We start from the raw sequence: 23,445 nt of genomic DNA on the forward strand, positions 1-23,445 counted from the left end.
TGTTCTTCCGAGGCTCGCGGGTACAGCTGAACACGATGAGCGTCATGTTGTAGGATTGCAAAGTAACGCAAAGCGTGTTATCCAAGTCGGGTGTGGTTTCAATAGCTTCACGAAAGTAGTCCAGGTAAAGTAGTTCCTAGGCTACCACACCCAAAACACTATACCGCATAGCTTGGTTCCAAGGAACCAAGCTATGAGGATGCCTCCATGTTCGCTGACACTTGAAATAAAGTAGTTCCCTAAACACAAGTCTTTATTAAGTATGAGCCTGGTGCCAAAGGCGCCAGGACCGGCCCCACAAGGGCCTAGGCAATGGATGCCTACGTTTATTGGAGACCCGAGCCAAGACTCCTCCTGGCCCATGGGCTTGCCAGAGGGGTTTCTGGATGTGGGTCGTGACAGGTACAGAACATGTAATGGGAACGCTTAACTGTAGTTCTTGTTTCCCAGACATGGGCACGACAAGTGTGGTATCCTGATCTACTATGCATGATGGTACAACACCTGAGCAAGCTTCACCCTGCTCAAATTCTCCTCAGACAATGTAGATCAAGCACACCCACAGTCCGAGTTTGGCAGCATGGCTCTTGAAGTCCTAGTTTAACCATTTGCAATTCCCGCCTAGGTGCATGTACTTCTCTGGGAAGCACAAAAACCGAATGACTTGCTATTTCATTAATCGAGAAAAAGGGGTGTGATTTGGTGCTCAAAACACTCCATCCAATAGATTGCACAACCACGAATGTGATGACTTATTGTAGTTTCTAAATTCAGTACTAGTGTATCATTACCTTGGTGCTATACACAGGTCTGGTCATTTTAATTGTAAATATGTCCCCGACAGGTTGCCTTCGCCAAACAGTAGGCCTGTCTGTAATCGGCAAATGCATATGGGAAGAGGAGACTAGGAAGTGGCAGCCAACAGATTTTGAGGTCGGGGGGGGGGGGGGGAGGCCAGATGAGGTACATTGGCGTGGGATGCAAGAGGGTGAATTGGAACTGGAAGGGGAGCAGGCTACCGGACCAGGGGTTGCAGAGGTGTGCCGCACTCCCCACCCCCTGCAGGACAATGGGTGGGGGGAGGAATGTGAGGGAGACAATAGGGGGCTACGTGTGTGTCCCTGCATTGGAGGAGGGGATGCAAGAGGCACATAGATAAATGTTACTCCACAGCACCAACTCCAGGCTCAGGACCCATGCTGCAGTGACAATGGCATGCAAGGAAACAATATAGACCTGGTATACACCACATTACAGCACAGGGAATCTTGATGGTGATCTCTTACACCCAAGAGCCCTTTGGAACGAGGTAGAAATACTCTGAGGCTGATGGGGATGCAGAAATTACTCAAAACATCAATAATCAAAACGACACAGGAAGTTTGGCGAAGTGTGCTTCTGTTTTAATATCAATTGTCTAAAACGGGGAGTACCACAGGCATCATCTGACACCGCACAGCTCGATCTCGAAGCATTTAATAAAAAACTGTTCTTTTATAGCAAATATTTGTCACTGCTGACGTCCTACTACATGGCAAACTTCAAAACTTATGAGTACCTGTTGTTGGCTTTCAGTGAACATCTACGTATACGTTCTATGTAGCCATTGGGTACCTAAGTCAGGTGGGCATCAAAATCCGCCCCCAATAACTAGTCATGATTGTTGTCACTGAATAAACGACAATCAATTGGTTCTTCAAACTATAGTGCTCTTCATTACACAGCCCACTATGATTGGATTCGCACCCTTGTACCCCTCTAGAATCTTCCACACGCTAGCTGCACACAGGCTACCATCCCAGGTGCATGGAAGCTCGGTGTGAGCATGCCTCCCCTCCAATTAACCCACTATCCATTGACACTCCTTTAGTCTTTCAGACAATTGGGCTTTTGAACTTGGCCTTGTAACTGTTGACTTAGTCTGGGAAATAAAGGGAGTATAGTTTCACTGTCTTTTAGTTTCGGTACAGCCTGACCCAAGATATTTCGATCTCCCCATGTGACTTGAAGACCACTCTTTTCAAGCCTTTTGCAGTATTTAATCCTATTAAATGATGAACTGTAGAAACATTTAGTGTTTTTTCATGTTGCTTCAAACGGAAGCGTGTTCCTTTATCACATTCGTTGTAGCCTTCTTGGCAGGCATCAGTTTCACTGTGGTCTTATTTCCTTGGTGGTTCTGGGCCAGCCCCGTCTTCTCTGAAACTTGACTTGCCATCCATAATATCCAACTGCACCACTCCTTTGAAAGTCTTTTTCTTGTTCAGGAGGTTTCAGGCCTGCTAAAGTGCGTTATACAGGTTATATACATCCCTATGTATATACATTGGCGCATCGCTGCAATCTAATTCACTAGGTATCAAGCCTTATGAATACTTTTCCCTACTTGCGTTTCAGCACTGTACACGTGTAAACAGATTTACATATTTTCCAGCATTTCTGTAGTATGAGCATCTTCATTTCGAGCCGGAAAAGTTGCTCATGTGTACCATCTATTCTTCAATTCTTAGAGAATACTGTTAAGTGCCTTCTCTCCATCCAGCATCTATATATGTCAACTCCTATTTCATATGACATCATCCTTTCTTTGTTAAAATGCACATTTCTTCCGGTACTTCATTCAAAGGAATACTGTGTCTCTGTGCAGTTAGGTAGGGTTTTCTCAAAGGATATCTTGTCGCGAAGGTTCTCTGTGGTATTGGTACACTGACTGGAACTGCACATGTTGTCCTCTCTGGTTCCCAACATATAGGCAGCAAACGGGCGGACATTGGAGTGAGGATGTCTGACTGTACCTCTACAATGGAATATTTGCTGCAGTTTAAGCCCTCTTGGAAGCAGTCCAGCTGTTTTATTTACTAGTAGCTACACCGTCTTGTCACTTACATTTAGGTCTGTGTTTGTAAAGGATAATTCTTCCACAATTTGTACCTGTTCATATATACTCTGTTTAACATCAACCACACAAAGCTTTGACTTCTATAGGAAGGACCAGCAATGTCCAGGTGTCTGTAGATGAACCTTTCTTTGACATCCACAAAGATAAGGTGAACCTTTTGTCACCAACCACAAACACTAGGTGGTTTTCATTACACACCCACCTACACCTCCAATATTTATTTCAAAATTCCCTTTTAGCCTGTCCATTACATACTTGATAAACATGTTTTATCCGGACACAACCTAATAAACTAGAAAAACAAGAGTTTTGTGTGTTTACCACAGGATAAGCGGACAATCCCATAAGAAAAACATCCATCGCTAGATGGATTGAGCACTCAATAGAAGAGGACCATATACTTGCACAAAAATCTCACTGACTGCAGTAAGAGCTTACTCTACAGGCAACATTGTCTTTCTTCATGGCAAAGTTCCCTCCAAACATTATTTGTTAAGTTGCAACTTGGCACTCAGTTCATGGATTTGCACAGCCCTATTGCATATAGGAAATGTAGAACTGGGTCCGTCTGCAATTGTTTTCTGATGTTCCATCAACAAACTCCCATCCAAAAGCACACTGCTCACTAATTGATGTATAGCTTGTGAATCTCAATAAATTAACATGCCTCAGAAGATAACTGCTATTTACTCAGTAATGGCCTTGCTGGTGCTTGTATCTGTTCAGAGTCACATGCACCCACTCCCCCAACCTCCTTGTTTGTTGAGTTGGAAAAGAAAATCTGTCTGCAACCTAAGCGGTATGATGTAGATAAAACAGAAGTCCCTAAACTTCTTAGTGATCCTACTGTCCGCAATAATGGACATGGAAAATAAACAATCTGACTGCATAGGCACCAAGTGGTACTGTGGGTTTACTTTGGTAGTATACAGCTTTTAATACTCTGAACCAACCACTAGATGGCAGAATATGAATAGTATGCAACTGTAAATGTATGCAAGCACCAGAAAGACGAATTCTATTTTTAAGATTTCACATCGAAGGGAACAATAGCAGCTTATTTTCATATTATTTTATCAAAAATGTTCACATACAAAATACCAGTGATATCCGTAAAGTACCAGCACGGTGGCAACTCTTTTATTGTCTCGGCACAAACGCATTACCTTTTCATTTATGTAGAATTTGTCTATATACAGAAATGTATGATTTGAGTAACTCTACTAAAATACCCCAAAATGTGTCAAACACAGAGCATAAATACTACTACTGCTTTTCACAAGGAGGTTACTTCCAAGTTATTATGTGTTTTGGAAAGCTAAAGTATAAGGAAACTACCCTCCCTCTGTCCATCCACAGTCAAGTGCATTAGAAAGAAAATATTTCCCTGCATACACCTTGCAGCCCTTAATCAGTGGGTTTCACCCAAGAAGCCCTGGATTTACAAATATCAATTGTAATGTGGGTGGTCTTGTATAGCGCGCTTATACCCCTTGGTGGCCTTGCTGTGTGAAAAAGGTTGGTGGGGTCATTACTTGGACAGTGGGAGAAGCAGGTGTGAAACCTGGGGGTGCTCATTAGTCCAGGTGGTAAGATGTACCTGGTCCCTGTGTGCTTTCTATGGGTTTGGCAGATAATCTTTAAGTATGCTATCCATATGCAAGAGCCTCAGATCTGACAGTCTACAGCACTTTGGGTCTGGTTAGCCGCTGAAGTGGCAGGGTGAGATGGGGCTAAAGAGGGAGGCTAAGGCATGGTATGGTTAGTGTTGATGTGCTAGTGGCTAGGCTTGTGGCATCTGTATGTGGTGTTTGGCGGTGTTTGTGTGTAGTGCAAAATGGTAGGAGATCTTGGTGGGAGTTGGTTAACCAGGGGAACAGGGTAGTAGGCCTTACAAGGCAAGAAATCTGCAACACTTCACTCCCGCTACTGGCCTCTTGCAGACAGGTCTCCTTTCATTAGCTCACATTGCTGCTCTCTCATTCTCAAATGGATACGTTGCATCTCATGTGCAATAAAATAAGCATCTTGAGTTGGAAGATGAGTGGAAGAGGCATCCTGGAAACTCCACTCAATTATAATAAGCTACATGCTAAGGGTTTCTAGAGGTTGGAACCCTTGGTTGAGAGAAAGGGCTACTTAAAATTCTAGGGCCGATTTTCTTAGAATTCTGGGCAAGAAGGCATTTGTCAGGTGGACTGGGCAGGGACCAACATTCCTGCTTGTTCCTCGTAGGGCCCTACCCTGCTGTCTTCCACAAGCCTCAAAACTATTCTTACACAGGCCAAAATGACATTCCCCCTGCACCCAACGGCTACAACTCACCAGGTTTTGAGGTGGCATGAGGAATTTGGTACCAAAGTGATGGCGCACCCCTGCTAGGGTTTCTTCACAATGGAACGAGGAGCAGAAAAGATAGAAGGTAGTGTGTGTGGAGTCCTCGAAAGTGCTGCTAATTGGCCTACAGCGGCTGTGATGGCTGCAGGAAGGTGAAGAGAAGCATGTTGGTAGTGACAGAAAAGTTGTGTGAGTAGGGGAGTGAGCATAAACTGATCACTCCTGTAACACTGCACTCTCAGGTTTGTAGGCTCTCTGGCACCGTGCTAGGTAAGGGTCCCTGCCCTATGGAACCACTGTCTGACAATCATTAACTAAAGGCAATGTCATTTCATATTTAATGTCACTATTCATCCATCACACATGCACGCCACCTTGTTTTGGTTTTATCAGTGTTCTTATTACTATTAGGGTATTTGTTGAGTGCAGATCTAGCTCCGGGAAGCAACGCACCAATTTGGCAGCAAGGGATCAGAAGCATCCAGGGGAGGACACTGGGGGTTGGGAGGACCAGATCACTCAGTCCCAGATTAGGTAGGGAGCAGAGGGTGTGTGGACCAAAGTGTTCGAGGTGAGCTATTCTTTGAGAGGAGGTTCTTGAGTGTGATGAAGTACACCTGTTTGGAGATTAACTAATGCCCGTTTGTTGTCGAAGGAATGTTTTTTAATTGGATGGAGTTGGTGTTGCTCATCAAAGTTTTAAAGATTCCACACATTTTAAAATACGCTTTCATTTTTGATTTTTGCAGATAATCCACCTAAATCTATTTCTTTATTTGATCAACTAGATAATCCTGTAAATAGCAATGGATTTCCTGAGGCTGATTTGCAGAATAGGGCTCAAATATATGGAGAGCCTATCCGGTCAGCTATTCCTCTCCAGCCCCCCTACCAGCCCACAGATCCTCGGCATGGCCCTCTGATTGGAAGAACAGGATCTCGACTAAGCCCAGACATATTTTCTTCACCTAGTACACAACATCAAAGACCTACAGAACCATCTAAAAGTGTAAGTATGGAAATTATAAACTTTTGTAGTAGTATGGGTGTTTACCCACTACAGCTGAGCTACATTTTTGAGGCTTTTCATTATCGCATGTACACCCCTTTTCTTCTCCGTAACACATTGGCTGTAATGCACAGGATCCTATCCCGTTGCCCCTGAAAATGCAAAGGTCTTCATTAGGAGCCACTGACACCTAAAAATACTAAGCTCTTCATTACGAGCCAATAATAAACGTAGTTTGGATTAGGATTTCGACATCACTTGCAGTCTTTACTGTATGCGGAATAGATAAAAAAAGATGCATGCAGTATTTGACAAACCCAACATCCATTATATCCTGCATGTGTTATTGCAATATTTACCACCGGTTGATAAATTTGAACACTGCCTGTAAACAATTTCCAATCTCCACCAAGTTCATATGCAACTAAATGATGGAGGTAATGACTGGTAGGTGAGCACAATTAGGCACAGGTGCAAATGGGTACCTGAAAAAGGTTGAAAAGAGCCATATGGCAATCGCCTCCACCCTACAGGGTGATCTTAACAGCAGCATCCACATTCAGACTGCAATACCCCACTCAACAAATTGTTGGCACACTTTCCTTACTGTGACATTGGCCATATTCAGCTTTCTGTTGAATTGCTGCATGGCATTTTTCAGCCAATTTTGTTGTCCTAAAATAGATTTTGGATGTTCCCTTCCCAATGTCCATGGGGACATCTCGCTCCAAACAATCAAGGAAAAGCGAATGCTAGAAAAGCCACTTTTTATTGCCACCACTGGCTGCACCAACATCATTGGCGCTTTAAATGTACTCCCATTTAATGTTGCCCTCTGCGCAAGGGCAAGTATATTCCATGACTGGACTTAGCAGCACATGCTGAATGTCTAGATGACTTATGATGCCAATCTGTGCATTAGGCTGCTCTGCCAGATTTACTGGATCCAATCAGAATGTCGTGATTTTGCAGAACAGCACCTTGCCACTTACATGAACTTGCAGAGCCCATGGGCCCCAGTGCTCTAACCTCTCAACCTGGCTCTTCAATGTCTACGTGCCCCTTTTGGACAACCTTCTCTCTATGTTCTCCTCGAACTTTGAGTGTTATGTGGATTACAATCAACTTTCTTTCAGGCTCCCTTCAGTCGCCTCTCCTCTCGCGCTCATTCCTGATTGTCTATCCGTGATTCAGGATTGGTGTGCCTCCAACGATCTGCCTTAATGCCAGTAAGACTGAGATCCTTCTCATTGGGACCCCTGCTCCCGCTTTTCCTCTTTCTCTTGCCGTCCTCCTTGGGCCCTCTCCCTTGGCCTTCCTGCGAGGCAAAAAACCTTGGTGTCATCTTCGACATAACTCTCTCCACACATCTCACACCTTGCCCAGAAAGCCCACTGCACCTCCTCGGAGGTATTCCTCCTGAAGGGGGGGGGGGGGATCTCTTGAATGGCCCTCATGTCTCCTATGCAAATATGATCCCGAAGATGAGAAGCTACCGGTGCAACTCACTGTTCGGCCGATCACCTGGCACGCCAGTGTATCCCACCTAAGGCAAGAGATATACGCTCAGACGACCCTTTAAGCCTTATCCAGTTGACAGATTCAAAGAGACCGGTGACTCATCGATAGATTAGGTTGACTGATGACAAAGATCCAGCCGTGATGATGTCACTAATGACAACACGACATAGCAGCGTTAGTCACGAAGCAAACTCTCATATACTATATATATATATATATATTTACACACACTTCCTTAGCCAAGCGCAAGAAAGTCAAGCATACATGGACCGAGCTTGCAATTGCTGTACCGCAACTAATCATAAGGAGCTACAGGAACATATAAGGGCCCTATAGGCCTCTATCACGCCTAACCTCAAAGAAGATATTCGAACATGTAGGGTACCCATAGACTGACTAGTGATTACACCTAAAACCACAGGACTCAAATACATGGAGGGAAGAGGGCCATCCCTGCAGCACAGAGACTGTGTCCACAGCCAAGGACAAAGGGCGGGTTGAAGATTCCGGAGGCTGTGTCACCTGCAAAATACAGAATAAAATCCTCATAATTCTAGACAGGCTCAGCTTTGTGGTCCTTGCACACGTGAGCCAGCAGAGCCGCACAATTGCTATTTACTCATGGTGGGAAGCAGAGCTGTTCCCAGCGAAGCAGACAAGATTGATACATGCCTTGTCCACCAAAAACTGCAACCTGCAGGCGCACTCTCAGGCTAGGTGACCAGACCAGTGGCAACAATGGGGAGACAGTCTTTCTCATTACCTTGAAAAGGTACACTGAGCAGAACAGGGTCCCAGGTTTGGGGGGGGGGGGCGGGACTCGCTCCAGACACTCCGATCGTGGAGTGGTGTCAAAATTTTGCACGGGCCAATGGTCATCGTGTGAGCCTGCAACAAGTAATAGTCTTTGGTGAAGTCTCAGACAAAGCCACCTGACATGGTAAACCAATGGACGATTAACATATGGAACTTCTATAGGTAGTACCACCCGAGCTACCCAATGGGAATGCCCCTTATGTTTTGTGGATGGTGTTAATGTTTACAAGTCAACATGAAACATAACTGGGTGACACAGGCTCAAATTCTGAGATTGCCGGATATTTTGTTGTTTCCTGTATGATCCCGTCTATTGGAGAATAAAGACAGTGCATTTTCCCCATGGCTGAGTTCTCCATTATTGCCCGGGGGGGCAGGGGAGTTTCCGGATGGGCCCTAGATACTCTGCTAACTTGTGGTATTGTTGATGCGAAGGCCCCCCCCCCTCCTCTGGCATACTATTACATGCCTTTTCTCACTTTCCTGCAGAAGCTCACTGTCTCCAGAAGGCTGGTTCTCTCTAGGCTAGGCTACAGTAACTGCCTCTTTTTCAATCTACCTTCATCTACTCTCAGCCCTCTGCAACTAATCCAGAACAGGACTGTGAGATATGTCCTTGGCCTCAAGCCAAGGGACCGTATCTATCCAGCCCTAATTCTTCACTGACTCCCGGTGGCTGCAAGGATCAAGTTCAAGACCCTCCATCGTCCACAAGGCTTTCTGGGACTAGGGCCTGCACTACATCCAACTCTCTTCCAAAACACCTTCCTTTTCGAGCCCTTCGCTCAGCCACCTCTAACTCTGAGGGTCCGACGCTGCTTCATGCAGAAAGTGGAGGGTAGAGCTCTGTCCTCTGCAGGTGCCTCCCTCTGTAATGGCTTCCCTGCCCATCTCAAACTTGAGCCGGACCACCTGAAGTTCTGGAAGCAGCTCAAGACCTAACCTTTCACCTCGGCTTTCTCCCTCTCGCTCCCCTGCTGACTTACCTGTCTGCTGCTCTGACTGGTGGTCTGGTTACTCTGTCTCACTGGGTACCATGCTCCTCCAGCCCACGCGCTGGCTTCTAAGTACCTCGCCTCCTCCTTTCTTATGCATGCCATACACAGGGGCCTAAGATAATGGTTTATTTTCTGCCAGAGAGGATGGAGGTGATCCAATCGAGTGTTTCTTGGATACCAATATCTTCCAGTTCTTTTAGGGGGATATCGTGACTGGTGGTGTCAAAAGCAGCTGAGATATCCAGCAGAGGTTCTATGTAATTTCATCGACGGTTGTCATTTCGATGTTTTTACCAAAAAAAGAATCGAAATAGATTTTTTTTTAGTTTTTGTTTTTTGGGAGGGATAACCCCCTAAACTCCCCATCCCCTATTGGTTTTTTTTTACCTTTTCCTGACCCATCTCTTATATACACTTTCCCAACCCTCTTATATATTTTGCTGAGTATTTTTCAAAAAATTGAAATTACACCTGTCGATGAAAGAGCGCTATACCCCAGCAGGATGAGCACATTGTTTACAAAGTGTATCCCCGATGGAGCACAGAGTCGATTCTGTACTCCTGAAAGGTTTAAATCCATGCTATGCCTCGACCAGGAGGTACCTTGTTTTGATGGAATCCCAGAGATGACATATACATTTTTCCAGATGTTTCCTGATGAAAAGGGTGTTTGAGATAGGACAATGGCTGGCTACGTCATATGGGTCAGCGCTGGGTGTTTTAAGCAGGGGCCTGATGTATGCAGATTTCATCTGAGCTGGGACTCTTCCAATTCTGATGGAGTCATTTAGGAGGCATCAGAGGATTGGTGTTAAGTCTGTAGATTTAATGATAGATTTGTAAAGATTGGGGTGGGAGGGAATCCTTGGGCGATTCTGATGGGTTGTATGAGTCCATGGTAGCTTGTAGGTCTTCTACAGACAGAAGGCAGAAAGACTATAGAGGGGAAGTAGTGGGTGATTTTCATGGAATAAGATTGGTGATGTGTGGGTTGGAGTGTTCTTTGTTGAGTTGATCGTGGATTCCGAGTATCCTTTTGGTTGAAGTGTACAACAATCTGGTCACAGAGCTCATGTGTAGGGGTAGGGGTAGGGGGTTGCATTGCCGACTGTCGAGCTTTTTTTAATTCTTGCAATATCTTCTACAATTCCTTTTTTTGTGATGCACCAATGCGTTTGGAGTGGTGGGATTTCTTTGCTTCGATTACTTCAGCCTTGTAAAGACATAACTGTTGATGGCAGCCAAATTTGCGAATGTGTACATATTCTTTCTTCTCAAGTTTCCCATTTTCAGTATCAGTCTGAGGGTGGACCATTTAGCTTACTTTTTTTAAAACCTAAATTGTGCAGGTTTCTCAGGGGCAATACAGTCCAATTCAGAAAGAATCAAGTTGTGGATATGGTATTTTGCATCTAGCATGGATGTTTGTCCCTTTTTGGGGACAGTATATTTGGTTGGTGTTCATGTGGATTCCTTTCCACAGTCTGGTCATGGTTGATTGTTCTTTTGAAGGCTCCCACAATGCATGGCCCCTCAGTTAATATTGTGAAAGGGATAGATAAGTGGTCTCCCCAGGGGAGGTGAACTGTGGAGCTAACTGTGATTCAGTTTTCCTTACAAAAAATTACAGCCAATGTATGTCCCTCTATATGGATGGGGCCCTTAACCTTCTGAGTTGTAATGCTGCAAGGTTTGCTCCAAGTGACTTTGTAATAACGTTATCTTCTTTCTTGAACCAAATGTTGAAATTACCAAGTGTAGTTAGTGAATGGTGATTTATGGCCAGAATGGTGGCACCAGTAGTGAGTTTGTCAGCAATGTGGAGGCTGTAGTAGGGATGTCTGTAGAGTAAGGTGAAGCTTCGTCGGAGAGATGGAATAGGTCAGATCAAGTGATTCACAGTCTGAGTTGATGTCAATGGAGGGTGTTGAGACTATGAAGGAGTCTCTGTGCCCTAGAGCTATGCCACCTTATCGCCTGATGTTGTGATTACCAGAGATGATCTTGAAGCCTGATGGGATACTGTTGTGGATAACTTGGGACTGATCATGGGAGAGCTGTGGTTCTGTGGTGAACAGCAAGTCGATCTGGTCTTCAGGGAGAAGGTAAAACATTTCTGAGGAGTGCTTGGAGACAGGCACAAGATGCCTATTAATCAACACAAGTTCTGTCATTTTAGGGTTGGTTTGGCTGGATGGACGAGTGCCGTTGGGCTGTTCAGGATTACTTTTGTTAGTCAATCAGTTCCGACTGGAGCATTTGTGGTTGATAGTGCAGGGTGTCTATTAATGAACAGAGTAGCAGTCATCGTTTCTTGTGTGTACAGTGTTATGGTCGGTTGGATGGCTGTCAAGGTAGATTTAGGCAAGGGTCTTGGCCCGATCTGTTTATCGGGCCAATGTGTCAATGTGGGTCTGCTGGGTGCTTCAGGACACATCTGGAGCTAAAAGTGGTCATTGGTCTCTAGAGGTGAAGCAGTGGGAAGCCTGCAGAGTCTCAAGATGACTGATTGGAAGGGGTATTGAGGGCTGCTTCCAATTCTCACCTTTCTACCTTTCTGATTCTGCTGTCTTAGCAGTGTATGTGGGTGTTATAAAGATTCTGGCAGTTAGTAGGTATTACTAGTCTCTGATTCTCTGTGAGCGTACTAGTTATGACCGGTTTGTTAAGAGGGTTAATTGGTGTGTTGATCTAGCTTATTGCTGGGTGGGCAGATATGGAGGGTCAAACCAGCTATGCGGTAAATTTTTTTTTTTTCCTTTAGTTTATACAAACTTTTTGAAAATAGATACACAAACAGGGTAAAAAAAAGAAAGACAAGAAAACTTGTCAACATAGCATTTTTCTTATTCTCTAAAATGATTCATCTTTCTTATCCTTTTCCTTCATCATTCTGATGATCACATATTACTTTACTCAAAAATTAGACTGCTACTTATTTTATGAGTCTTTCATTTAAAACAACAAGTCTCTTTCCTCTCGCACTCTGCGGCATCGCTACAAGTATGTGGGGATCTTGTCTCCAATTGGATTTGCTCCTAAAATCGCATCATGCCAATCATCAGCTTTTTGCTTTCCTCGATTTGCAGATGTTTCCACCATTCTTCAGCGTTATACGTCTGGTATGAGCTCCTCAATTTACCCAGACAATTCTCACGTAGGATCCTTAGGTCCGTGCAATACAGAATCAGGTGTTTTAAGTTTTCCTCGTCCTTAGCACACAGTCTACATTTTGTATTGTTTATCGGGATCATCCGTCGGTGACTCAGAATTTCTTTTGTTTCAAAGATATTCAATCGGAACTTTAGGAACAACCTTCTTAAACGCTTGCAAGGTGCTAGCCTCCGGTAATTTGGAAGCGTATTTCGCTTTTTTGCTTCTGGTGGTAGATTTTGCCTGGATTTATGGGTCAATCTTTTCTCTGCTATTTCAATCCAACAATTTCTTTTTCACAGAGTCTGGATTATACCAAAGAGTTCGTTCGTCTGTTCCGAGTTGGATTAGGATCACTTTGCACTGTTGTTTCCATTCGTTTAGCGCTGATTTCTTTGGATTCATCTCTGCTCTCAAAATTTTGAAAGGAGGTAGATTTGCCTCATCACATGTCTTCCTAAATAGTGATGGCTTATTCCAAGTGATCCTTGCATTAAGTGACAACATCCCTACTTCAAACAGGACACTTGCAGTTGGCGTCCCTTGGGGGATCTGGAGAATTTTCTTCCAGAAAAAGCCTTCGCATCATGACCATAGTTTGTATTCGGACCCAAACATGTTCTCGGCTCTATAGGTTAGAATTGGCGAGACTTTGCTCTGGTAGAATTTTCGTACTGGACGCATGAACATTTTCCATATTTTTTTGGGATTATCATACCTTGCGCAGTCAGTTGTTTGCAGCTGTTTAGAAGTTTTTTCATCATCGGAGCGTCGTTAATACTAGAGCTATTGATTGTTCCCAGGTACCTTGTGTATGGGACTTTGTGCAGCTTTTTCTCACCAAGCGACCAGCCTTGTCTAAACCTATTGGATTTTCCTCCTCTTTTGTTTTCTAGAACCAACATTTCCGATTTGGCGGCATTAATCTCCAGTCCCAGGTCTTCCTGAAAGGTTCTTAGTGCTGTCAATTTTCGTTGATATGATATGGTTTATCAGACTTCCGTTCAGCCGTGGTGGAAATGACACATTTGCTAAAGCAGTGCCTACTTCTGATATGTTGAAGTTAAACAAGGTTGCCCCTAATGGGCAGCCTTGTTTTACACCCCTCTCTGTTGGTATGGGGTTTAAGTTTCCTTCTCGGTCCAAACTGACTTGGATATAAGTATCTGAGTATAGCTCTTTGATGGCTTGGATAAGGCTTTTATTGCACCCTCTTTCCATAAGTTTGTACCAGAGTGTTTCTCTATCCACTTCATCAAACACATTCGCCATATCAATGAATGCAAGATATATTTTTTGGCCGGATCTAATTGCATCAATTTTTAGCAGGTTCAGCATTAGTAAATTTACACAACAGCCTACCCGTTTGACAAACCCAGACTGTCAGTCATCGTAAATCTCCTCCTTTAGGATCCATGCTGTAAGTTGCGCCAATAGTTGCGTTGCAAACACTTTGCCCACTACATCTAAGAGGGCTATTGGCCGATAATTAGCAGGGTCCGTGCGTATTCCTTTCTTAAAGATGGGTACGATTATCCCAGATTTCCATGACACAGGGATCCTTCCTTCTTTAATTATTGAGCGGAACAAAATGTCACAGAAGTCTGCCCACTTGTCGATGTTCTCTTTTTAAGTCTGCATTCGACAAGCCATCCGGCCCGGCTGTGCGCAAGGCACTGCTTTTTTTTAATAGTTGCCCAAATGTCTTCTCGGTCTATTTCGATTTACCAGGGTTCGCTCCACTGAAAATTTGTGGTACTCAGGATTTTTCTTTTTGAATAATTTTTCATAGTGACTTGCCTACTCTTTCAGGTACCATACATGATATTATTGCCATTTCGGAATTAGATACTTTATTTATTATAGCCCAAAAACCTTTGGAGTTTCTTTGGTTTAGAGCCTTCAGCATTAGCTCGGCATCTCATTGTTCCATTATAGCCCGATGCTGTTTACACCAATTAATGTATTTATTCTTTGTCTTTTTAACTTGACTATTGTCATTCCTTAGGTTTGCAGCACCAATTCTTCTTATGAATTTCCTCAACTCTTTTTCTTCTCGCAACATCAGGATTGTATTGATGGGTACCCAGGTTTAGTCATATGGTTGGCCTTTTGAGTTTTATAAATCTCTAAGAACTGCTGGTATTCAATTAGATCAGACCAACCCCGTTCCTGGTACTGTTTCAGAGTTTGTCACCACCAATATGTCGGCATTTCTAAGTCACAATCTGTTCCGCCCTGGGACCAACGACACTCCTTGTCTCCATTGTTTCCTCTGAGCAGGTTTGTTCATCTTCCATTCCATAAGCACAATATTATGGTCACTTTTGTTTGACCTGTTCACCTCGAAGGAGATTATATCCTGCACCAGATTGTTCGATACAAAGATGTAATCTAATATACATTTTTGACCATCTCTTTCGCAGGTTGGCTTAGCTGGGATATCTCCACGCGTTTTCATTCAACATTGTCAGATTCCTATATGACATTTCTTTTAACCAGCATTCACCGTTCTATCTTTCTTTGGCGTTCGTAGCAGCTTTTGGTTGCTCAAGTTCGATTATTTTCATGTTGAAGTCTCCACACACAATCAACCTAGCTTCCGGGGTCATCAATTATGATGTTGTCGATTGCTCCTAGGAGATCATCTTCGAATTTTTGGTGTGTTTTCGCGTTGTGTTCCAGTAGACGTTTAGAAGGTGAATCACCTGCACCTTCAGCTCTGACTGGCTTGCAGGTTCTACACAAATTTTCTGCACGAATGGTGAAATATTTAAAGCTGATTTGATTCTCATACCGCATTTTCTTTTAATTAGGGTTAATTGGCCCGACATTGGACGTCCTTTGGTCATTCTAATAGCTGGATTTATTGCAACATCAAAGCCCTCCACATAAGGTATATTTGCGAGCCACGTTTCTTGCAGGCATATAAAATCAGCCTTTCCTAAACTTTCGGGTGTAGAATTCAAAAGGTGAGAAAAGCCTCTCATGTTCCAAGAGGCTATCACTAACTTTATCACTTTCCCCTGGCATTAACTCTTAGTTGAGCCATTTAAACTTTTGCCAACCATGCCCATTTTGTTCCCTTGTCTTCCTGGATTTTCGAGTCCTCATTCATAGACTGTGCCGATTTATTGTCCTGCCAATTCTCTATAGTCATTTTAATTTCATTCAATCTTGTATCATTCAATGGACAAGATGAATTCTCATCTCCTTCCCTTGATTGTGTTTCATCGTTTCTCTGAGCCTCATCACTGACACCTGCTATTACAGGGCTGTTCGCCGGGCATCCCTTTCTTTTTTCTGTTGTCACTTTTTTTTCCTTTAATTTATCAGGCTCAACTCCCACCAGAGCGTTGTCCACCTCATAAATTTGGTAGCCAGCCTCCCACAACTGCCTTTCGCACATCATGACCAGTTCCACATCTTTCTTGTCCGTGATGTGTAGCAGGACAAATTTCCGGATTGCGTCTGTTATAATTTCAACCCGATTGATTTGTGCACTTTTTATACTTTTTAAAACTGGGATTTTTTGGAATATCTGCGATATAGTGTACCTGTTTAGTGGAGCATCACTTTTTCTGGATTCAATCTTTTCCACCAGTATTCTGAAAGGTTGGAGTCTTACTGGCGTCTTAAGGTTAGAATTGGGGATGGGGTGCTGCTGCTGGTTGGATTTATTTGGATTTTCACTCTTAGCCCCATCTAATTTAGTAGCAGAGCTCGGGACCACTTTCAATGGCTCTAGGTTTAAATTGTGTTTTGGAGGAGCCTCCTTTGTTTTGATCTGTGCTTCTACCGGGAACAACACCCCACTATTCGCTTTCAGCATGCTTATCACACGTTTTTCGTCAAGCGTGTAGAAGACTTGGGTTTCTTGAAGTTTTGCACTTATTTTTTCTTTTGTAGGGTTTGTTTTCATTGGTGATCGAGGCCAAGAGACCACTCTTTTACCTCTGAGGTGGTCGTCTCGCACTTTCTCATGTTCTTGTATTGGCACCCGTGGACCAGTTAAGTCAACTGGGGTCTCACCTTGGCCACTTTTATCCTCCCTTATTTGATTTACTTCAGTTGTGGTTTTATTCTCTGTGCCTTCATCAACTGGTGTGCTGTAAGTTGACAGGTTCAGTAATTCCTCAGAATCTTCCTCATCATCTATCAATAGGGGAGCACTATTATTCTTTGATTTACTGATTGTTCCTGGCTGGGATTCTTTATTCTCTGCTTGAGATTCTAAAGTTTCGGTTTCCCCGTCTGGCACAACATCTTCGTTGTTATTTTTATTTTTTGTTGTGATTTGCTGTGTTGTTTACTGTAAGATTCAGTGCTTTGATATTTCTAAAGAAATTCACTGAGCTCCTCGGCTTTTAGTGCTTTTGTGCTTGCTGAGGTTTCGTCTTTTTGTTACAATTACTCTGCTTCTGATCTGCCTTCAGACCTTTCTTTGGTTTTTCCCCGCTCACTTGCGATTTCGGGTTTTCGAATATATCAAACCACTCTGAATCATTATTTTTTGGTGGTGGTGATTTAGAAGTAATCTTGGCACTCACTGTGCTGGGGGCATTGCTTTTATCTAGGTCAGTCAGGTCGATTATTGGGGAGTTAACACCATTTCCGTTCTCTCTTTCACTTTGAGAAGTGATCAATGAATTCGCTTTTACTGGTATCGTCATGGAAGTTGAAACTGCTTGTATACCCATATTCATTGGACTGCCCATTTCATTCAGTCCTTTCTCGGGGTTACACTTGACACCTTGCTAATGGTGAGTTCATTTACATAGCAGCAATTCTGAGATGGAGATGCCTTCTTATTCTTCGCAATTTTCTCTTTGAGTTGGTTAGCAATAAGTGGCTTCTCACCAGTAGCCTCTGTTCCCAGTTCTGACATTGGGCTGCCATTTGGTAACCGCGACATCCTTGTTGTTCATTTTGTAACAGTGTCAAGGCCTGTCTTGTGACTTCCGCCAGGAGTCTCTTATCTTCCGCAGAATTCTTTAGAGACTCTTTTAAGGCTGTTAGAGATTTCGTTGCCTCTTCTTGTCATTACGACCTGTGCTGTCATTTCCATTAGGTCGGCTTCCAGTTTTATGATTTTTTAGTTGAGTAGTGCTATTAGCGTAGTTTGGTCACGGCAATTCTCATTTAGATTCTCATACAACTTCATCAAAGGCGCCTCAGATATTGTCGTGGCTGACATCAAAATCGGACTTAATTTTGCAACAACCAACTCTAAGAGGGCGGCGCTGTCTTGAGAGATTTTCACTTCACTAGAATTTGATGCTCGACTCGGCTGGTGACTCGCTTTGTGTACGCGTGGTGTCTTGTCTTCACACTCAGACTCAGAGGTTGACTCGCTCAAAATATGCTCTCTTGGGCATTTGAGCAGAGGGGGATCCGTTCTCCCCTAATCTCCCTTTAAATCGTTTGGACAAGCCTTCTGTTTCGCTATTAGAGGTTATGTTTCTTCTACCTCTCTTTTGAGAAACTACAATTTCATCATTTCTCGTCTCAAGCGTTGGTGTATTTGCTTCAAGTCTCAAGACGTCAGCAATGTTCCGGTCCTTGTTTGATAGCCACCCAACTTGTGGCGTTGTTTTCTCGCTTGAGTTTGCTCGGGAGGGCTTTCGTAGTTGCGCTATTTTGGAATTCATCGCTGCTAGATCTTTCAGCAGTTGAACAATGATCCCCAAGGAATCTCTTCGGGGTATTATTTTAGGAGAGTTTGGCTCAGCAGTTCTTTCATTCCAGACCTCAGGTCTTGTCCAGTTCTCATTTATCTCTAGCATTGTCTCTTCTGGATTTGTGGTCTTCATCATTATTTGTAGAGGGGGACTTGGGCCCTCTGTTTCATTCAGGAATGGTGGTGTAGCGATCGTGTTCGCTGTTTTTAGAGTTTTAGGTTCTGGCTTGTGCTTTGCTGCAACTCTAGTCCATGCCAACATTTTTAAAGATGGCCCTGAATTTGATATATTCTCCATAGTCGATGCACATATTGAAGATGGAGGATCCTTGTAGCAACTCACCATCCTTGGGACTGTCACCTCCGGCCTCGCTTGTAGGAGCCTCGAGGACACTTGCTCCTCTATAGGACTTTCCGTACCATTTGTCATTGCTGCTGGTTGGATATTATTTCCAGCATCTCTGACATGAGCTTCTTTCGCTGGAATTAGATCCCATTTCCTGTCTTTTTGCATTTTCTCCGTATCCTTTACACTAACATTATGATTCAGATGAGTACCTGTCGAGGCACCCTGATCGGCTGTACCGCTCTTATAAGTTTCAGCCTCACCCAGTAGATCTACACATGGTCGGACACACATTTCGAGCTGAGAGGGGATTAGTAGCTGGCGAGAGGGGGGGATGTTACTCAGCGCCGGTGTATGATGTACCATTACAATGCATCTTTCCTTCACAGAACCTGCGTTGTCACTCACAACTACCGCCGATATCTCCTTTACCATCACATCCTCGGCTTGTGTTGGGTGTGAGTGTTTACGTGTGTGTGGTTCACTCGCGGCGCCCTCATCAACCCCAACCTCCGCTTCTTCCTCGCTCACACTACCAAGCTTACTTGTGTTTTCATTGACCCCCTTTCCAACACATACTTCGGTCGCTGCTCTGTTTATTCCTACACCTCCTCCCTTCTCCCTACTATTTGTTTCTGTACCAACAGATGAAGATTGCCGTACTGAGGGGGGAGAGGTGCAACAGGTGGGGCCGAGTCTCTAATTTCCAATTGCGGGATCCTCGCCGAAGCGGCGTGCAGGATAGGTACATTTGTATTAGCATTTACAGATGTCACGCTACGCTTCGCTTTAGCGCGGGTGTTCGCGGTTGTCACTGTCCTCATTCTGCGGACTCCCGGCCTCAGATGCACCCACAGCTACTTTTAATTGGAGCAGTGCACGCTCCAGTCTGCACTAATCCGCTCTTACCGGCTCACCAATTTCTGAGGTGATGTGTGATGTTACTCCTCACTGTCCACGCCCCCACGGACCACCAGGAAACACAGGCAACACACTCGATACGCTCCGCTCCGGCAGGGTCAGGTGTTTTATGGCAAAGCTCATCCTTTTCCTCTCCTTGCAGTGGCAATGGCAGAAAGACTCGCCAGACACAGGCAACACACTCAATACACGCCGCTACGCTCTGCTCCGGCGGGGCCAGGTGTTTTATGGCAAAGCTCCTCCTTTTCCTCTCCTTGCAGTGGCAATGGCAGAAAGACTCGCCAGATACAGGCAACACACTCAATACACTTCGCTAACGCTAATAGTATGACCTATGCCGTTTTTATGGGGAACTGCATAATGACTTGGTCTGTAGGCGATTGATATGCAAAGCCAGTACATCTTTGGTATGTAGGCACAACTTTAAAGTAAACTAGTTATGTATAAGGTATGTAGGCAGCATTAAAAAGTCTGCAATTCTTGTGGAGACACACACCCCCCGATTCAGTCTGCGTAAGTGCAAGCTCCCAACAACAGCGCAAGTAGTCCAGCAGGTGGCAAAATGTGTCCTCCATTGTGCAGATGTTATGAGAAAAGCACTATGTCCAAGGCTAGTGTGAGGAGCCAGAAATGAGAGACTACACAGAGCGCTCATAGTTTTGGCTATTAACTTTTATTCAAAATGAAAGGGGTTGGAAACTGCCTCACTGTCCCTACCCTAAGAGTTATTTCCCTACCTCAAGCAGAAACGAATGCCCTATCCCGTGTCAAGATGTCCAAAGCAAAATGTCCCGTGTCCAAAGTCCTATCCTAGCCCTCACACTCTAAAAGGAATACTAATATGATAAGGATAATGTCTTTAGGTTTGAAAGTGCACAAATGTTCACGATCAAATGAAAAATGTAAATGTAACTCCAACACATGCATTCACAGATCCAGGGGATGGCTCCCTTCCTCAGGTTGCTCTTCACCAACACTATGAATCAATTATATAGCCAAAGTTCTTAATGGCTTCAGAGGACACTTCCTTCCCTTTGCCGTTGCAGTTCACTCCTGGGAAGTTGTCTCCCTTCCCCAAGGCTCTGTAAAACATTTAGAAACTCCTAACGGCATGCGTACTCCTTGGATTTTCTGGTCAACAAAAATAACGTAGGTTTGACTTTGCCTGGTACACTCCCCTGCAAGAACCTTTTTATACGACTTACTTTTTACACACTTGCAAACTTGCCTTTGCATGGAATACTCTCCTGCCTGGGCTCCTCTTGTGTGGCTCACTTTACACACTTGCAAACTTGTCTTTGCCTTGCATTCACCTTGTTGTATATTTCTCCCATCCACATTATATCCAAGACCCCCTCTCTAGTCTTAAATTCCCTTTCTTTCACTTTGTTTGCTCTTTTCTGTCCTTCATATTATTTCTGGAGCGCCAGGTGTCCCATTTTCCTTTCTCGTGACTCACCGGCTTTTCCTGGCATTATCCTGCTCTTCCGTAGTAAACAGGTTGCAGCACTACAGGGTCCCGCCTCTCCTGCGCGCTCTCACTGACTTCATTCAGCTGATCCGGCCTCTGTCGTGCTTCCCATCTTGCTGTGGAGCCCTTCTCCGTGTTCAGGCAGCTTCCCTGCTGCTGCAAAATTCCTGTGTCCGCCAGGGACACTTCTTCCTGTCGCGGCTCTGACTCGGCGAACATGCATTTGCAGTCTTCCTTTTGTGTACATTGAGCCCACGGGTTCAACTGTCTTTGTTGTGGCCTAATAGGCCTCGGTCTACGCTGAGAGGACGAAGCTTTCCCAGGCAGCGTCTCTTTTCGCCATGCTAGTTGAGATCTTTTAGTGTCCCAGCACCTATCAGAGGTTTGCAAACACTACAGCGCATGATGTGCTGCTCTGACTCATTGATCTTCTTCATTACTCAGGCCAGCCTTCTCGTCCCAGTATTTTTATGCATTGGGGATCGAAAGGTAGTTCTTGGAGGCATATTCATTGGATATTGAACACTGTATTGGTCGATTTGGTGGAGATTTTAGGACGACAATCAAGTAGGCCAAAGGATTGAGCTATGGAGAGAACTTCCCGAAAGGCGTTATGTGCTTTCACCCGACTGTCGTGTCCTCCAAAACCCCCCCCCCCCTCCGCACACCCCCCTGAGCGCTGCCTACCCCATGTGGTCCTCCCTCATATAGTCAGCCCCAGGATCAGTTAGCGGCTGCCGTCCCCTGGCCACATGGGGAGAGGCCACCCCTGGGAACAAAGTTATGACAGTCGGCACACTAGTGATGTGTTTGGAATGCGGGAAAGTACCAAGATTCAAATCTGGCTGTGTGCTAGGTGTTCAGGTATCGATATGAAGACTTAAACAGTTGTTATGGATGCATGCATGGGTGCAATTGTGTTATTATAGCTTTGTGCTGGGTAGCAGGCACTACAGTAATTCAACTATGGAGTTGTAATTGTCAAATATACCTAAGCAATCAAGTCAATCTATCAATGTGCTCGGTATGCAGATAACACAGTAAGTCAATTCAGTTAAATGCTTGGTATGGTGGTTGTAGTATAAAGAGCCATGAAGGTAAGGGGGCAAATGTAATAATTCAATCTAGCTCTATTTTATGTGCGCATATGGATACTGTGATGACAGTAGGACACAATTTAGACATGGTTTTGGCTAAGGACCTTTCTTGCTAAAATGAAAGGGGTTGGGAAAATGCCTCCCTGTATTAGAGGTGTTTCCCTACCTAAACTCAGAACTAAGGATCTGTCCGTGTCAGAATGTCCAAAACAAAACTGTCCTGTGCCCAAAGTACTATTTTGACCCTCACATTCTTATGAAAAAAATCTTAAGGTGAAAGTATGTCTTTGGCCTTCAGTATTTCAATAGTGTTCAAAAAGGAATAAATAACTCCAACATAAAGTCTCTCAAAGATATTGCTCCTTTAGTCCAGGGGTTGCCTCCCTTCCCCTTGATTCTTCTTCACAATTTCTTGACAATAATAGTTCTTGTTATTTCTCTTGTTCACCATCAGTCACATATGTATTTATCTTTGGCCTTTAGGTTGTCGGGATACCTGGTATACTATCCTGCCAGGGTTTCTGTTTCCCAATATTCACACACATTCTCCTGCCAGGGCTTCTTGTCAAACACTTGTGATTGCCTGATACTCGTTCCTGCCAAGGTTTTTGATTTTCACACGCACTTGCAATGGCCTGGTGTACTCTCCGGCTAGGGCTTCTTGTAGTTTCCTCTCTCTGCAACTCCACCTTTTGATAGTTTACCACATTATCGCTTTCGTCTAATTCCTTTAATCCATAGTATATTGCCTCATTAGTGTTTTGCTCATACTTCGAATCATTCATCATCTTAGCATTGTGGGTTCATTTACATTGTCCGCTAAAGATTCCCTTCTGAGGCCAATGTGCTTTTAACTTCTTCTGCAGCATGGGGTCTGGCATGGATTCACATGCTTATGAATATTCCCCGTCGTCAGGCTGGGAATCCTCGGTAAAGAAAAAATCGGTTCCAGTTTCACTTCTGAACTGTCTTTCTCCTAATAACCAATCATTGGTCTTTAGGTCATACTGCCCTCTAAGCCCCTCCTCTGGCAGCCATCTTCAGATTGTTTCTGCACGTTCAAGTGTTGGGAGTCCTTGTGCTATAGCTCTCAAGCTTTTACTGCCTTTTGTGATTTTTCTAAGAGTTTTACTCTTATTTTTTCAGTCAATCGAGCCTCAAGCTCCACCGATTAAGCTTTCCGATTAACAGGGACCT

The 23,445-nt window shown here is 44.2% G+C and overlaps 1 protein-coding gene across 3 annotated transcripts in view; it reads left to right on the forward strand.

The window, feature by feature from the left end:
• Positions 1-23,445, forward strand: part of CEP95 (centrosomal protein 95) — a 1,206,983-nt gene that overhangs the window by 433,817 nt on the left and 749,721 nt on the right. For all 3 annotated transcript variants that reach the window (XM_069655013.1, XM_069655014.1, XM_069655015.1), the window contains one exon: positions 6,025-6,245. In XM_069655013.1, coding sequence (XP_069511114.1) covers positions 6,025-6,245 — 221 coding nt within the window. The remainder of the gene's footprint in view (positions 1-6,024; positions 6,246-23,445) is intronic.

The sequence above is a fragment of the Ambystoma mexicanum genome, chromosome 3q (genome assembly GCF_040938575.1).
Source record: "Ambystoma mexicanum isolate Mex_15411 chromosome 3q, UKY_AmexF1_1, whole genome shotgun sequence".
Taxonomy (NCBI): domain Eukaryota; kingdom Metazoa; phylum Chordata; class Amphibia; order Caudata; family Ambystomatidae; genus Ambystoma; species Ambystoma mexicanum.